Source organism: Bos javanicus, chromosome 22 (assembly GCF_032452875.1).
Source record: "Bos javanicus breed banteng chromosome 22, ARS-OSU_banteng_1.0, whole genome shotgun sequence".
NCBI lineage: Eukaryota > Metazoa > Chordata > Mammalia > Artiodactyla > Bovidae > Bos > Bos javanicus.
In genome coordinates, this window is record NC_083889.1 from 59,820,565 (window position 1) to 59,837,462 (window position 16,898).

General features: G+C 57.0%; 1 protein-coding gene across 3 annotated transcripts in view; it reads left to right on the top strand.

Moving 5' to 3' along the window:
• The first annotated feature begins 5,873 nt into the window (after positions 1-5,873).
• Positions 5,874-16,898, top strand: part of MGLL (monoglyceride lipase) — an 86,040-nt gene continuing 75,015 nt past the window's right edge. The window contains exons 1-2 of one of the 3 annotated variants that reach the window (XM_061397302.1): positions 5,874-5,957; positions 7,145-7,289. In XM_061397302.1, coding sequence (XP_061253286.1) covers positions 7,165-7,289 — 125 coding nt within the window. In that variant the 5' untranslated portion in view covers positions 5,874-5,957; positions 7,145-7,164. The other 2 variants (XM_061397304.1, XM_061397303.1) reach the window with 2 other exon arrangements.

Here is a 16,898-nt window from a genome sequence, read left to right on the forward strand (position 1 = left end):
TGCACGTCCGAGAAGCTCAACAAACCTCAGATGATACGTACTTGGAGAAATCCAGGCTAAGACACTTTCTCAGCAAACTTCTAAGAACTGAAGGCAAAAGGCCGGCCAGCAGTGGGAGAGATGACGTGCACGTGTGAGTGAAGCACAGCTCGAACGGCAGTGGATATCGCCTCAGATTCCACGAGGACAGAGGAGAGTGGATGCCCTGTTTCAAGTGCTGGAAGACGAGAACTGTGAACCGGAATCTGACATCCAGCAACATACCCTTCAGGAATGAGGGAGAATCAAGACATCTTCAAATGAAGGGATGTTAATAGAATTTTTTTTCCCCAGAAGACCTATGGGGAATGGCTCATAGGTCTTTGAGCCATTCTTTGAGTATAGCCACTCAAAGAATGGCTACAGCAAGTTCTCTAAACAGAAACAAAATGATAAAAAAAAAAAAAAAAAAAAACGATCCCTGGACTACCAGGAAGGGATACAGAATATGGTGAGCAAAAATGTGAGGAAATAAAATAGGTTTTACTTTTCCTCTTGAGTTTCCTAAATGATATCTGACGAGCAAAGCAAAACTCCTAACAGTCTGATGTGGTTCTCGGTGTATGTAGAGGAAATACTTGACGATTGTAGTATAAACGGGGGAGAGAGGATGGACATCAGGAGACGTTAGGTTTCTATATTTCAGTAAAACTGGTAAATGACAGCAGCCTTGATCCGTGTGTGTGTGAGTGTGTGCGTCTATGTGTGTATACACACGTGTATATCCAGTCTTGGAGCAACCGCTGAGAGTTTATACAGAGACCTCAAACACAGTATAGACAAGTAAAAATGGAATTATAAAAAGATCCTGTTCCAGTAACGCACAGGAGGGCACGAAAAAAGACAGCAAAACGAAAAGCAGAGACAACGGAAAACAAGTTAGCAGTCCTTCCAGTAAATGCTCTAAGTACACCAATTGGAAAACAGAGATCAGCACACTTCTGTTTTGTTGTTGTTGTTGGCTGCGTGGCATGTGGGACCTGAGTTCCCTGACCAGGGTTTGAACCTGCACCAGCTGCATTGGAAGGGCAGAGCCTTAACCGGTGGACCACCGAGCAAACAGTGACAGGCTGTGTTTTCCGGGCCTCCAGAAATCACTGCAGATGGTGACTGCAGCCATGAAACTAAAACATGCTTGCTCCTTGGAAGAAAAGCTATGACACACCTAGACAGCGTATTAAAAAGCAGAGGCATCACTTTGCTGACAAAGGTCCGCGTAGGCAAAGCTTTAGTTTTCCCGTAGTCACCTACAGGTATGAGAGTTGGATCATAAAGGAGGCTGAGGCCCGAAGAATTAATTCTTTCAAAGTGTGGTGTTGGAGAAGATCGTCGAGAGTCCCTTGGACTGCAAGGAGATCCAACCAGTCAGTCCTAAAGGAAATCAACCCTGAATATTCATTTGGGGGACTGATGATGAAGCTCCAGTACTTTGGCCACCTGATACAAAGAGCCGAGTCATTTGAAAAGACCCTGATGCTGGTAAAGATTGAGGGCAGGAGGAGAAGGGGACAACAGAGGATGAGACAGTTGGATGGCATTGCTGACTCAATGGACATGAGTTTGAGCAGACTCCAGGATTGGGGGACAGGGAGGCCTGGCGTGCTGCAGTCCATGGGGTCGCAAAGAGTCGGACATGACTGAGCAACTGAACAACAGCCAGGGAAGTTCCCAAAAGGATTTATTTTGAAATGACTCAACTCTTGCCTTTAAGAAACTCACTTAAAATGTAACGACAGTCTACAGGAAAATGCCAAGACAGCTACAAAAACAAGCAAACAACAACAAGCACCCCCTGAATCGAATGCGCGGGTTCAGCAAGGCCAAAGGACGCAGCATGGACACCCAGGGTTCAGCTGTATCTCCAGTCACTGGAAGTGAACACACAGAAACCAAAATTTAAAATACATTTAATTTTAACTTTAATACATTTACAATTATTTGAAAAAAGAAAGGTGTAAATGTGACAAAGCATGTACAAAACTCATAAACTGAGAGCCATACAACACGGAGAGGGGTGAAAGAGCTACATATGTGGATTAAAAGAATCAGCATCGCAAAAATGTCAATCATCAGGAAACTGATACACAGGTTTAACAGAGTTCCTATCAAAACCCTGCCAAGAATTTTTACAGGTATAGACAAGACTGTTCAAAAAAGTACATTGAAAGGTAGAGGAACTTATCTTTAGCTTAAAAAATGATAAATAAGCATAAGGTGGGAGGAATCAATTTTAAGACTTAAGGAATCAATAGATACAATGTTGACGACTAGGAGGTGCTGATAAAGAAATCGGCCAGAATAGAGAATAAAGAAATAGATCTAACAGGTTTGGCAAAGGACACACAGCAACCCAAGGCTCGTGGGGGAGGCAGCCTGTTCTGCAAACTGTGCTGGCGCAGTTGGACAACAGGAAAACAGAAACACTGTGATCTTAATCTCACACCTTACACAGCGGTTAGCCCAGACTAGATGAGAGCCTGAAATGTGAAATATAAAGGGAAAAACAGGAGAAAATCTTCAGATGTGGGACCAGGCAAAGGACTTTGGACTTGCAAAAGCACATCCCATAAAATAAAACACTTGTAAATTGTATTTTATAAAAATAAAAAACTTCTACTTTGTAAAAGACCATGCTAACGGTTGAAAAGACAAGCCACAAGTGAAAATATTTGCAAATCACATATCCAACAAAGGATTAGTGTCTAAAATATATAAAGAACTCTCAGGACTCAACAGTAAAAACAAGAAGTCCAATTCGAAAACGTCAAAAGCCATGAAAGAGCTTTTCAATAAACTGGACATATAGATGGCAAATAAGTACATAAAAGGTAATCAGCAGCGTGAGTTATTTGTTATTGTCGTTTAGTCACTGATTCACGTCTGACTCTGCGACCCCATGGACTGTAGCCCGCCAGGCTCCTCTGTCCACGGGATTCTCCAGGCAAGAACACTGGACTGGGTTGCCATGCCCTCCTCCAGGGGATCTTCCCAACCCAGGGACTGAACCTGCGTCTCCTGCTTTGGCAGGTGGATTCCTGACCAATGAGCCACCTGGGAAGCCCACCATGAGCCATCAGACAAATGCAAATTAAAGCCATAATGAGATACTACTGCATATCTAACAATGGCAAAACAGCAACGAAAAATAGACACTGCATGCTGATGGAGGATGCTGAGAGACTGAATCTCTAGTGTTTCTGGTGGGAGTAAGAAATGGCGCAACCATTTCTGCTTTGAAACACATTTCGGAGTAATCGCTTACAAAACCCAACAGGCAACTTCCACAGGGCCCAGGAGTGTAACTCCCATTTATCCCAGAGAAATAAAGATTTACATTCATGCATGAATATTTACAGAAGTTTCATTTGTAGTAGCCAGACACTGAAGCAACCCAGATGCTGTTCACGCTGAGCAACGTGGCACGTCCGTGCCGTCGGATCGTGCACGGTGACCTGGAAACGCTGAGGAAAAGTGAGTCCGAAGAGGTCACACACTGTGCAAATCGACGGATAAAACTTCTCGAAATCACAAAATGTTACAGTTGGAGAAGGTCTTAAAGTGGCTGCCAGGGGTTATGGAGGGAATCGGGACGGGAGAGAGGATGGTGTGAGCGCAGGGGCCTTTGTGGGGCTGGAAGGCTGTGCGGTTTGTCAATATCCACCTCCCCCTCGCGCTGCTGCCCGAGAGTTTTGCAAGACTTTCTCACTGGAACAAAGGGTGTGCACCATCTCTATTATTTCTGAATCGAATCTACATTTATGTAGTTGAATATGAGGCTACAACTTTCTCGGAATAAAAAGCTTAATTAAAAAAGCCGATACAGAACAGCACAATCTCACCCATCCCCCAGAGAACCCCCCCCCCGACCACCCCCATGCCCTCGTTTATGTTGGTAAGCAGTCTAGGAGAAACTAGTGATTTTTGACTGTCCCGGCCTTTGTTGCCGCGTGGGCTTTCTCCGGTCGTGGTGAGCCGGCTTCTCACCGCAGCGGCTTCTCTTGCTCCAGGGCTCATGGGCACATGGGCTCCGCAGTTGTGACACCCAGGCTCAGAAGTTTTGGTTCCCAGGCTCCAGAGCACAGGCTCAGTAGCTGTGGCCCATGGGCTTAGCAGCTTAGATGTGGGATCTTCCTAGCCCAGGAAGGTGGACTCTTTCCCACTGAGTCACCCGGGAAGCCCTCTCCAAGCTCTGAACCCCTATTTCCACTGGACTTTTGTGAACAACTATCCCCCAGCCTTTCACACTGTCTATGTGAAGTCCTGAAATGCTGGAGCTGCAAACTTTGAAACAGCTATGTAAAAGGGGGCTTGCCTGGTAGCCCAGCTGGTAAAGAATCCGCCTGTAACGAAGGCGGATTAATCCTGCTTTAATCCCTGGGTCGGGAAGATCTGCTGGAGAAGGGATAGGCCACCCACTCCAGTATTCTTGGGCTTCCCTGGTGGCTCAGCTGATAAAGAGTCTGCCTGCAATGTAGGAGACGTGGTTTGATCCCTGGGTTGGGAAATCCCCTGGAGAAGGGAAAGGCTACCCACTCTAGTATTCTGGCCTGGAGAATTCCATGGGCAGAGGAGTCTGGTGGGCTACAGTCCATGGGGTCAGAGTCGGACACAGCTGAGCGACTTTTACTTGACTTCATATTAAAGGGGGCTTGGTATGCTTTCGGGTCCCCCACAACGTCCCTCGGACCCCAGCCTGGCTCTGGAATGAATTCTAGTCCAGGTACCAGCCATGTGCCAGCCCCTGGCTCCCTGCTTGGACATGGCCGCCTCCAGGACTGGCCTTGCCTGGGGCCTGTCGCTTGGCCAGCCCCGCTCCGTCAGAGGCCTGTGACCTGCCACCAGGCAGGGCTCACACCCCAGCTGTTGTGTAAGTTAGCTCGTAGGCCTTAAGCAGCCGGGGCCTCCCCACACACGGGCCGTGTGACTCTGGAGGACAGTGGCTCTTTTCAACACTGCTGTGGTGTCAACATGTTTGTGACCGAGGGAGGGATGCGGGGGAGGTCACTGTGAGCAGGGGACACCTGTCCGTCCTGGGGGCAGAGGTCCTGTCTTGGGCTGCCAGTGAGGAGACCAGGGCTCCCAGGGCGAGCGCCGGAGCTGGTGCTGGGCCCAGGGGGATCTAGGCTCTGGTCCAGCTGCCCCCACCCCACCCCCACCCGCCCCGTGGACAGCTGCACCCAAGGGTGTTCAGACCGTCCCTGGCCTGCACCTGACCCTGAGGTTTTGTGTGTCCCCCAGGGAGGGTCTCTGGGGCCAGGCCTGCCCTTGTCGGCCTGGCCCCACCTCCTGGCAATGGTGCCACGTCCCCCCACCGCGCCCCAGCCATTATTTGTGTCTGACTGTGTGGGGTGTGTGTGTCTGTGTCCCAGCGCCTCTCTGTTCCTTTTTCTGCATGTTGTGTGGGTTTGTGTGTCCATCTGCGTGTACTGAGGGTGTGTGTCTGTCTGCGGGGGTGTCTGTGTCAGAGTGCCTCTCTGTGTTCCTTTTTCTGCGTGTTACCTGGGTGTGTATATCTGCGTGTACTGAGTGTGTGCGCGGTGTCCACGTGTGTGATTCTGGAGGGGGGACGCCCGGGCGCCTGTGTCGCTCCTGCATGCGTGTCTGTGCCGCGGGTGTGCGCGCGAGGTGTGTGCGCGCGTGGGTGTGGCGTGTCCTCCCGCAGCGCGGTTCGTTCGGGGCGCGCCAGTCCCCCGGGCGCCACCCCGGGGGCGCGGCCGGCGGGGAGGAGCGCACGGCGGGCCGGCCGGGCAGCCGGCCGCACACGTGGGCCCGGCGCCGCCCCCCGCGGCCCACCCCCGGCCGCCCCCGCCGGGAGGGAGCCGGGATAAGTGGCGGCGCGGACGCCGCGCCCTGTCTCCGGAGCGGCGGCGCGCAGCTCTCGGTCCGACCGCAGACGAGGACTCGGCGCTCGTGGCCCGGTAACTGCCTGCGTCCCCGCCCCGAGCCGTCCCTGTCCCCCGGGTGCGGCCGCCCCGCGTCCCGCGGTCCCCGCGTCCCCGCGCTCGGCGTGGGCTCCCGCGCCCCTGTGCGCGTGTGCACGAGCGCGCGCGTGTCTGCGTGTGCCCGGCGCGTGCGCCCCGCTCCCTGGCGGCGGCCCCGAACCAACTTGTCGCCGCCGTCAACTCCGTGTCCGCGTGTCCGTCCCCCGCGGGCAGCCCTGCCGGCGGGGTTGCGCTCCCGGCGCCGGCGGACGCGGGCAGGCGGCAAAGTTTTTGGGGGGAGCCTGGCTGACTTTTCTGGGGGACCCGCGCTCGTGCGTGTCCGGGGGTGGGGATCTGGGCGCGCGGAGCTGGTGCCCTGGCAGCTGGGGCAGCGGGAGCCGGCCTCCTGGGAACCCTTCTCCCAGCCGCAGGGGTTTGTTTAGGAAGAGTGATGGGGGGCTAGCGTTGGGTGGCTCCGCCCGCAGACGGCGGGGGGGCGGGGGGGGCAGCTCTGGGCTCCGCGCTCCTAAAGCCAGGCGGGATCTGGGGCAGGGCGCTGGCTGGGAAGCTGGGGGAGCGTGGGGGGCGCCCCCCGCCTAGATGAGGGGGCTGCCCGGGCTGGCCTGGCCCTGACGCCCGGGGCTGTGTGCTGGTGGCCCGCAGAAGCCCGGGGCTGTGTGCTGGGGGACCGCAGAAGCCCGGACGTGATGCAGACAGGTTTGTGGCCACACCTTTAGAATTTCGGGCAGAAGGAATTAACCGGAGCGTCATCCACCCCGTGACCGCGCCCCTGTGAAACTTCCTTGGGGGTTTTAGCATGGATGGGTGTTTTGCAGCTGGGTCTTTATGCCCACAGAGCTATCATCGCCACTTGATTACAGCTAAAATAGTCTTTAAGATGAAGTTTCCTGAAATGATTTAAAATAAACACAGATGGGGAGGGGGGGAAGAAAGCTGTAATGAGGCAGTTAAAAGATAAAGTGAGCATTTTTCTTAAGAACAAACGGGGTTTTCAGTTTTAAGAAATATATGTATCTGTAAAATTTTTGAAATGGAAGGGTTTTGTTTAAAAAAAAAAAAAAAAACTGCTTTAAAAAAACGTTAGTGACTCTGAACAAGGTTTCCCTCCTGATGTCTCTGTTCTGCCATCGCTCTGACCTTGCACCATTCCGTTTCTTCCCCAGCACCTGAAGATCCTTTCAGAATGCCAGAGGAACGTCCCCCCAGGCTGACCCCGCAGAACGTTCCCTACCAGGACCTCCCTCACCTGGTCAACGCTGACGGGCAGCACCTCTTCTGCCGGTACTGGAGACCCTTGAGCGCGCCCAGGTCAGCCTGCCCCCCGGTGATGCTGAGGGTGGCCCCCAGCGGCGGCAGGGGGTCACGCCCCCTCCCCCTTCCTGTGCAGCTCCTGCGAGGCCACTCTCTCCATGACCTACTTCACAGGCCGTTTTAACATTGAGCCCAGCAGGCTAACAGGCTTATGCTTCATCTTTTTTAAAATTAAGAAGCAGGAGTTCTATTTCAAATACGACAAGTAGGATGTGAGTTCTACCGTATGGTGGTTTTCACAGGACTTTATTTTTTTGTGCTGGAGTTGATTTCCTGTTGAGCAGACATGCCTTTAAAATCCAACCCAACAGTGACCGAAAACCACCTGATCAGATAAAATCAAAATGATGTGTATAAATAGTAACTTTAGTTCTCTGTCCAGTTTGACTGTGAGCCTCAGAGGGTATCATTCGTGTGTCAGAGAAGGAAGGGGGTCTGCCTGTCTCCTGACTTCTTGCCAGCTCAGTTACTTGGTACATTTCCCATCAGGGATTATGTCTTGCTGTTAGAAACAGGCGTTGGGAGGACGCACAGTGAGACAGCTGGTCTCCTGCCACTTCCCTCCGCGCGCATGAACCGGGGAAAACCCTGCTTGTTTGTGTTGTTCAGGGAAGGAGACGATTTGGGGCCAGCTGGCCTGGCGACCAGTCAGCGCTCCTGCTCCGCGGACCTGTTACCTGCTGCAACAGGCCTCTGGTCCCCCGAGGCCCACGTGTGGTGTGGGCTGTGGTGTGGGCTGCAGGATTGTGTCTCCCTCGCGGGTTCAGTCGTTACCCAACCCGAGCACAGGTATAAAATTTCTCCTCCGGTTTCAGCAAGGTGTGTGTAGTCCAGGTAGCTGCACATTCAAGACGAGAAAAACAACAAGAGGGCAGAGACGCGGACTGTGAAGACCTGGTTTCGAATCACAGCTCCGGGGCAGCCGGATAAACGGCTGTTAGTGGGCGGTTAATAGTCCTAAGGTCTGGCGTTGTCTTTCTTACAGCTCTCTGGAGGAGAGCGCTGGAGGGCGCGGGTGGGTGTCAGACGGGGCGGGGGTGGGGGGGTGGGGGGGTGGGGTGGGGGTGGTCGGGCGTCCTTAGCAGCCCTTCTGGCTCGCAGCGGCCCACTGTGGCTTTACCTTCTAGCCGCCCTGCGGTGCACGGCCCGTCTATTTGCTCAGTGTGCGCAAAGAAGACACGCTGCCAGTGCACTTGGTGATTCTGAGCCTCAGACTTTGGGGGCTTCCTTCGTGGGAGGGGGGCTGTCCTCACTGGAGGTCAGCGGGACAGAGCCCCCCGGCTTCCGACGGGACGGGGCCGCCCTTCCTTGAGCTGCGCTGGCCTCACAGTCTCCACCCCAGTGGCCTTGGGCCCACTTCCTTGCTTTTGCTCCAGTTAGAGACGGCACCCCGCCTCCGCCAGTTGTGTTTAAATCTCTTGGGGTCCGTGTTTATCTCCTGCTGGGAATGAGAATGGGGTGGGTGGGGGCCGCGCTGGGTTCCGGGCTTTGCCAGAGAGGCCCCCCACCCCCGCCCCTGCCGCCTGCGTCTCCAGCCTCTCACATGATGCGGGTTCGTGACCTCCCTTGGGGTCGGCGCCCCCCGGGTGGAGGACCTCTAAAACCCATCCCCACCAGTCGTGACCCCTCGGGAGGTCCTGGAGGCCCCTGCGGTGACAGACGCTGCTGCATCCTGGGGTCCCCGAGGGATCAGGCCAGGCCGAGTGGGGGTGGGCCGGGGGCGCCTCAGGGCAGAGTCTGTGCCCGCCGGTGGGGCCGCATCTCTGCGCCTGGGCCCAGCCGCTCTGTCAGACTGACCGCCCTGCCCTCCTGCGGGTGGGCAACAAGCCTGCTGCTTCTGGAGCGGAGCCGCCCGCTGGGCTCAGCCCGCCCCTCCAGGGAGCGCCCTCCAGGGAGCGTCCTCCAGGGTCTTACCCCCGGGTAGCTCAGAGTCTTCTGTGCTCTGATTCTCGGGGAAAATACCACCAAATGTCCCTTCTCTCCGCTCCTTTTTAAAAATTTTCCCACGGAGGCCCTAGGGACCTCAGAAGCCCCTGCCTTACAGACGGCGCCTGATAGAGGGGTCTTAGTCACTGTGAGTCCGAGGCTGAAAGCCCGCTCTTGGTCGCGCCCAGGCGGGTTGGTGCTTGCCTGGTGGCAGAGCCTTATGGCGACGGCGGACACTGACCGTCCTTAGGATGCAGCAGAATGGGCTCCCACGAAGTGGGTCTCGGGCCTGCTCTGGCCTCAGGCCGCATCTCTCAGATGTGATCTCAGTTTTATCTTCCAGTCAACCCGCGAGGCAGGTGCTGTCCTTGTGAACCCTTTTAAGAGCTGGTCCAGCTGGATTTTGTCCACATTCCTCTGGTTCCAGTGAGCAAAACAAGACTTCCGTCCAGGGACTGTCTTCCTGATACATTCTTGCATGTTTTTGTTAGGGTGAAGGTCGCTCCTTACCGAAAGGAGCGATAGGATCTCTCATTGTGATCATGCTCAGCAGTGTCCCCGCGGACGGTGGCCCTCTGGGCTCCTCTGTCCATGGGCTTCTTCAGGCAGGAACACTGGAGGGGGTTGCCATTTCCTCCTCCAGGGGGTCTTCCCCACCCAGGGATCAAACCCGTGTCTCCTGCATCTGCAGGAGGATTCTTAACCACTGAGCCGCTTGGGAAGCCAACAGGGTCATTTTTCTTACTAATTGTTTGCTGGCAGTAGGTTAAAATGTGATCTGTTCTGAAACCCCAAACCTTCTTATGGCCCTGGGGACTGGCTGCCTTATCGAGACTTGGGACTTTGGAATTTTTAAAATCCTGGTTCTGCGGCAGGGTTTCCCTGATGGTGTTCTTGGGGTCATGGAACTGTCCGGGTGGGACGTGAGCTGCTCTGTCATGGCTCTCGTGCCCCGGGATGGTATTTCACGCCTTGGGATTCAGTTTACCTCTCAGTCCGCCTAAAGGGCAGCTTTGAATTACCTTCTGAAGTTACTCAGCCATCCTGGGCCCCCAGAACGGCTGACAGGTCAGCAGCGTCGGGGCCCCAGGGGTCTGACGAATGCAGCGTCCTGTTGGATGGCTTGGCTCCAAGGAAGTCCTCCCTTGGTTCCGCCAGATGAGGAGGGCTGCAGAGACGTGTGATCACACGGCTGCAGGCCTCCTGGGTGTTCAGGGCCTGGCATGGACGCGTCACGCCCGTCTGCCTGGGGCTGACCAGGCAGTCTGAAGCAGACCCTTGTGGGATAAAGGCCTGGGTGCCCTGCGTCTCCCCTCCGAGCAGGGGGCTTCCTCGTGCCCAGCCCGCGCTCCGTCTCTGGGGAGCCCCCCACCCCACCACCACGGAGCCGAGCAGGCTCTCTTCCTGTTGGTTCATTGTCATGATAGCTGGGGTCCCCGGGAGGCCGCTTCAAAGAGCGCCGTTCCTCTGCTGGCCGGGGACCTGGTGCAGACACCCGGGTGACTCCCCCTTGAAACAGTTCCAGATCCAGGTCCCCTGCAGGGACCCCGCAGCCTGGGACCCTGAGGCCCACCTCCTTTCCTGCCTCCTCTCGGGGGCTGGCCTCCCTCTGAAGGAGGTGACACGGCGTTCTTTCTGGAAGCTCCCTGTGGGCTCAGAGCCTTGGCCTCTGTTGGTGAGCCTGGAGTCCACAAGCCGAGGCCTCCACCTCCTCCCTCTCCGATGTGCCCTGCTCTGCCCTGGGTCATGCTGACCGCATCTCTATGAGGCCCTCGGCATCTGCCTAGGGAGTTGTGGCCAGAGCCGTCTCAGGACGCTTCCTCCCACCTATGCAAATGTACCTGAAGAAGAAGCAGCGCTTGCCGGGAGCTGGGATATATTTAAAGGCTGGAGAACACTCCTCCCTTCCTGCCGCCCTCGTACCGTCCTCCTATCAGCCACTAGCCCCTTGGGTCTGGCACCTGGGGCTCTGGAGATGGAGCTCCTCCCGGCCAGCCGGGTGCAGACCGTGGGGCGCGGAGCCTCCGCCATCCGGCCGGACCCACTGCCCTCTGAGACCCCGTTCCCCTGGATCGGCTCCTGTCTGTGTCCTCCCCCTGCCTCCGGTTTGCTCTCCGGGTTGTGTGCCCCCTGCGTAGGGTGTGGGCACCGTGCTCTGGGCGGCGCTCCCCAGGGTTCTGTGTGTCTCGGGGGGGGTCTGCCTCCCTGGGGCCCTTGCTGTTCCCGGTCCCTCGCAGCCCTCCCCACTGAACTCCTACCACCTGTGTGACTAGGCGTGACCACATCGCTGCCTTTGGTTGGCATGTCCCCAGGGCCAACCAAATCCCAGCCCTTGTTCAGTCGCTCAGTGGTGTCTGACTCTATGGACTGTTGCACGCCAAGCCTCCCTGTCTATCACCAACTCCTGGCGTTTACTCAGACTCATGCCCATCGAGTCAGTGATTGCATCCAACCATCTCATCCTCTGTTGTCCCCTTCTCCTCCCGCTTTCAATCTTTCCCAGCGTCAGGGTCTTTTCTAATGAGTCAGCTCTTTGCATCAGGTGGCCAAAGTATTGGGGCTTCAGCTTCAGCATCCGTCTTTCCAGTGAATACTCGGGGCTGATTTCCCTTAGGATGGACTGGTTGGATCTCTGTGTAGTCAAGGGTGTCCTATCCCTTAGGTTCCACCCCTTACTCGTCCCTGAACGTGGCCCTAGGGGCCCAGTTCTGGGTGTGTCCACTCTTCCCACTCAGCTGTGGTCACACTTCCGCCCAACAAGCCAGTCAGGAGTCGCTGGTTTACTGAAGCTGTGGTCACACTTCCGCCCAACAAGCCAGTCAGGAGTCGCTGGTTTACTGACGCCAGGGAGCTGGCACCAGGGTGGGGAGACAGTGGTGACGATCTCTGCGTCTGAGGAAGAGGGGGCGGTTACCATACAATGTGGGGGTACCTCGACCGGGGACGGGGCGGCTTCCTGGAGGCTCAGTGGTCAAGAATCCGCCTGCGATGCCAGAGGCCTGAGTTCAGTCCCTCGGTCTGGAAGATCCCCTGGAGAAGGGAATGGCAACCCACTCCAGTATCTTTGCCTAGAGAATCCCACGGACAGAGGAGCCTGGCGGGCTGCAGTCCATGGAGTTGCAAAGAGTCAGACACGACTGAGCGACTAAACAACACTAACCGGGAGACGGGACAACGGCCGGGCATGGCGCGAATTAGAGAAAGGGCTGCACAGGGTAGACACGGGCCCTCGGCGGGAGGTTTGGTGAGCAGAGCACAGGCTCCCGTTCACCCTGCCAGCCAGCACCCTTGAGCGGTATTGCTCTGGTGAGAAGGATGTGCAGGGCCGGGAACCACGGGAAGCTGGAGACAGGGGAGAGGCCAGCCTCGGGATCCTGCCGGCTACGGGCAGGCTACGGGCTTGAGTTTGCGCCTTGGTGGGTGGGCAGCCATGGACCGGCTTCAGGCCCAAAAGTCGTGCAGTCGGGCTTGTGGCTTGAGCTCAGCTGGCGGGAGGTGTTTGTCCTGATGCAGGGTGCAGACAAAGGGGCTGAGTCAGCCCCTTGAGGTGCTGGGATCGGAGCTTGCCAGTTGGTGATGGAGGGTTCCCAGGGGTCTCCCTGGGTGCACAGGGAACGTGGGGTCCCCTGCATAGCACACCTTCAGCTCACTCCCCTCCAGGGACGCCGGGCCTGCTCTCTGATGGCGAGGACCTGTGGACCACCAGGCTGCGGGACCTCGCTGGAGCATTCCCGTAGGGAAGCAGGGCGCAGCGGGGCAGCCAGCAAACCTCCCCAGTGAAATACTGACACGGGGGGCGGTCAGTTTCCTGAAGGCAAGAGAGGAATCCTGTCTCCCTTTGTCTCCCCACCACAAGAATCAGAAAGGGCCTTAGACTTCTCTGAGTGGGCTCCTGACATCTCCACCTAAACACGGAGACCGTGGTCCTTACTCTGTGTTGTTTGGCAGTGACATGATTTTTAATCCCATCACTGCCTTCCAGCCCTACCTCAGCTTTCTCCTGCCTATTTTAAGAATTTCCCGAAGTTCCTTTCTCGTGGATGGAGCCGCTGGTCCTCCTCCTGGTGTTTCCGCCTTTGTTGCAGCAAACTGCCTGATTTTTAAATAGGGCGTCTCTTCTGGGCTTTTTTTTTAAGACTCTTCGAATAGCAAAGATCTCTTTGATGGCGAGAGGAAAGGCCACTGCTGTTCTTGCAGTACTCTCGCAGTTGATTTTTCCAACAGCTTCGTTAGGCGTACTTTTTTCCAGTTGCTATAAGAATGTTCTGTGGATACAAGTCGGGCTTTGTTTTTCAGCGGAGTTGAAGACAAAAAAAATTGCAGAATAAGCCGCTCCCTGAAAGGCGGCCATTGTCCACCGTTGTGCGTTGCTCAGCACCTTTTAGGTAGAGATGCCCATCCGGCCGCACTTTGTCCCCGAGTGCCAACCGAACGGCCCTTCTCCTGCCAACGGCCCTTCGTGTGTGACTCTGCAGCTGAGATTACAGCGTGACCCTTGTCCCACATTTAGGGTCAGCCAAGTCTTCCGCTGGGGGTGGCGCTTTCATTTCACACAGGCCTGCTCGCTGGGGTGGAGGTGGGGAGGCGGATTCAGTTCAGTTCAGTCGTTGAGTCCTGTCCGACTCTTTGCGACCCTATAGACCGCAGCACGCCAGGCTTCCCTGTCCATCACCAACTCCTGGAGCTTGCTCAAACTCATGTCCATTGAGTCAGTGACGCCATCCAACATCTCATCCTCTGTCGTCCCCTTCTCCTGCCTTCAGTCTTTCCCAGCATCAGGGTCTTTTCCAATGAGTCAGTTCTTCGCATCAGGTGGCCAAAGGATTGGTTTCAGCTTCAGCATCTGTCCTCCCAGTGAATATTCAGGACTGATTTCCTGTAGGATGGACTGGTTGGCTGCCTCACCTTCTGCAAAAAGGCTCAGAGGAGCTCTTACTGTGGCGTCGCCACTCTGCCAGCATTGGGGAGGAAGAGGGCAGGAGGGTGGCCAGGACAGCAGAGCAGAAGGAAGGAGAAAGGGTTCGGGGACTGCATCCTCAGCGGACGTCAGGGTGAAGGGGAATTGGACCTTCCTTTCCTTGAGCAGAGTCCTTAGAAGGCTCCACGGGCAGGATGGACAGAGAGAAGGGACCCCCTGCGCCCTTCAGGGCTCTCGTATCTGGGGTCGTGGGGTGCGGCCCCTGGAAAGCGGGTCTCGGGGGGCTGACCAGAGGAGGGCCTGGGTCTCCGAGCTCTGGGAGTGCTTCTCAGCCCTGCTCTCGGGCCCCTGGTGCACACGCGTGTCCCTGGCGCTGAGATCCGGGCCGCCCTCGGCGGGAGCTCAGAACCATCTGTCCCCCTGGGGGCCCGGGTATCTGAGCGTGTGGCTGGCGGGGCTGAGCACGAGGGGATCCTCAGCGGCGGCAGCTCTCCCCAGCCGTCGGGGCTTCTTGGGGGTGGTGGAGGCTCTAGGGGGTGGGTTTTGTGGACCTCAGAGTGCCGAGGGACGTGAACGTCCCCCCTTACTCGGAAAGCACGGCGGGTCACCCACTCCCCAGCCCCTCAGGGTGGGGGCAGCCCGGGACCCCAAGGCTCAGTGCCAGCTGCATCACCTGCAGTGGGAGGATGGCATTGGAGGGTGAGCACGGGCCCCGGGGGCTGGCATGGGGCCACAGGGGCATCCCCAGGGCTGGCATCCTTCGGCCCCGCGCTGTCCCGCTGTGGGTTTAGACCGCTGGGTGGCTTTCCCAGGAGGCGTTCAAGCAGACCTCCCGCCCGGGGCCAGGCTCTCAGAGGAACTTGCTGCTCCGCGCTTCCCCCAGATGCCCGCCCCCATGTCTCTGTCTGGGCAGTCCTGTTTTCAGTGGTGTGAAGCGTGCGGGTGCCTCTGCGGAGACCAGGGAGGCCGAGGACCAGGGCAGCCCAACCTCAGGGAGATGTAGGAGACCGACGTAGGACCCAGGGGCGCTGTGGGGCCCGGGGAGCCCAGGAGGCCTCGAGAAACAGAGCAGCAGAGGATGTGGGCTGGGAGGGCTCCACGTGGAGTGGGGAGGAGGGAAGATGGGATGGAGGGGGAGGACCCCGAGCAGGGAGCCGGGGGCTCGGGTCAGGCCGGCCTGATCTGAGCAGGCCGGTTTGCCCCGGGCTGTCCGTGTGGCCAGAGGAGAGAAGAGGGGGTCCTACTTGGGAAACACAGCCTTTAGGTGCTCTAGGCACTTCGCTATGTTCATGCTGTTCAGTCCGTGGTGCCGAGACATCTTTCAGGGGAGACTGGTGTCTTGGGGCCGCACGGCAGGATGGTGCCGTGGACAGTAGTAGACCTTGGCAATGGGAGACCAAATGGCAGGCCTTGGATGCAGACCCAGAACCAGCGTGAGTCACACGTTGGGGTGGGGCTGGAGGCTGTCCCTGGACCCGAGAGCCAGTCTTCTCGTGGTTAAACAGGGGCCCCTTTCCCCTGGGTGGTCGTAGAGTCAGACGCTGGGCGTCCGTGGGGTCAGTGCCTGGCACCGGTTACGAGATGTGAGCGTGTGGGTCGTCTTGGGCTCCCCCACCGCCCACCCGGTGGGTTCTGGGAGCACCGTGGGCTCGTCTGTCATCCACCACAGTCACGCCACCCTCCCCGCCAGCATCGGTCACAGGCACCCCGCGTGCGAGTGATGACCTTCCTGACGTCCGTCTTGACCTCCCTCCCCTGACGCAGGCACCTCCGGGCTAGTTACTTAGCAGTTAGAGCCATTTCTGTGAGATTTCAGACACGGCGAAACCATCCATCCTACGGGTGCTCGCTTTACAGAGTCGTGGGGAAGCTGTTGCTGGTGCAGCTCTCTCTGAGATAACCCGCAATTAGCAAACTCGATGCTTCGCTAATGTCACGTGAAAACCTCTGTGCCCGTGTTGGAGGTGTGACCCTTGACCCGCTGGAGGACCGAGCGACCCTTAGGGAGGGGGCCTGGGGGTCAGCGCACCCAGACCCACCGGCTCTCAGCCCCGTCTGCAGCGGCCTCAGCGCTTGGTGTCTGTTTTCTTCCCGGGCCCTGATGGCGTGCTCGGGTGTGTGGAGGTGCTGGCGCTTGGGCTGGGCTTATGCTGCGAGGGCTGCCCCGGCCCCTGGCGCGTCTGCAGGGGCAGCGTGTCACGAGGTCTCTGGTTGGCAGCCTGTGCTGGGCCCCGTGGGTGTCTCTGTGTGTCTCTGGTCAGCTGCTCCCCCCACAGGGCAGGCAGCCGGCCGGGGCCTGCTGGCCTCTAGTGTCTGCCCCTGGCAGGCTGTTGGTCTGTCCTTCCCCACGTTCCCCAGGGCATCAGGGTGGCAGTGTTTCAGGGGCAATGAGAGAGCAACAACACGCTTTCCAAGTCTCTGCTTGGGTCAAGTTTGCAAGTGTTCCACGGGCAGAGTGAGTCAGCCCACAGGCGGTGGATGCCCTTCCACAGAGCAAGGTTGGGGGAGGATGTTTCGTGGCTATTTTTGACTCCGTCGCTGGGAAGGGACTTTTGTGCTGAGAGCTGGGACACCAGGGTTGGAATTTTGTTTCTGCCTCTGAGTGCCTCTAGATAAGAAGCCATCAGGTAGATTTTCCAGCAGGTTCCCAGAGCTTGCGATTTTATATAACTCTGGGCCAGTTTGCATCTCACGCTGGCGACACAACCTGTGAGCTTCTCCAGGGCAGAGCTCAAGGTTCATATTATCCTGTCTTCCTCAGC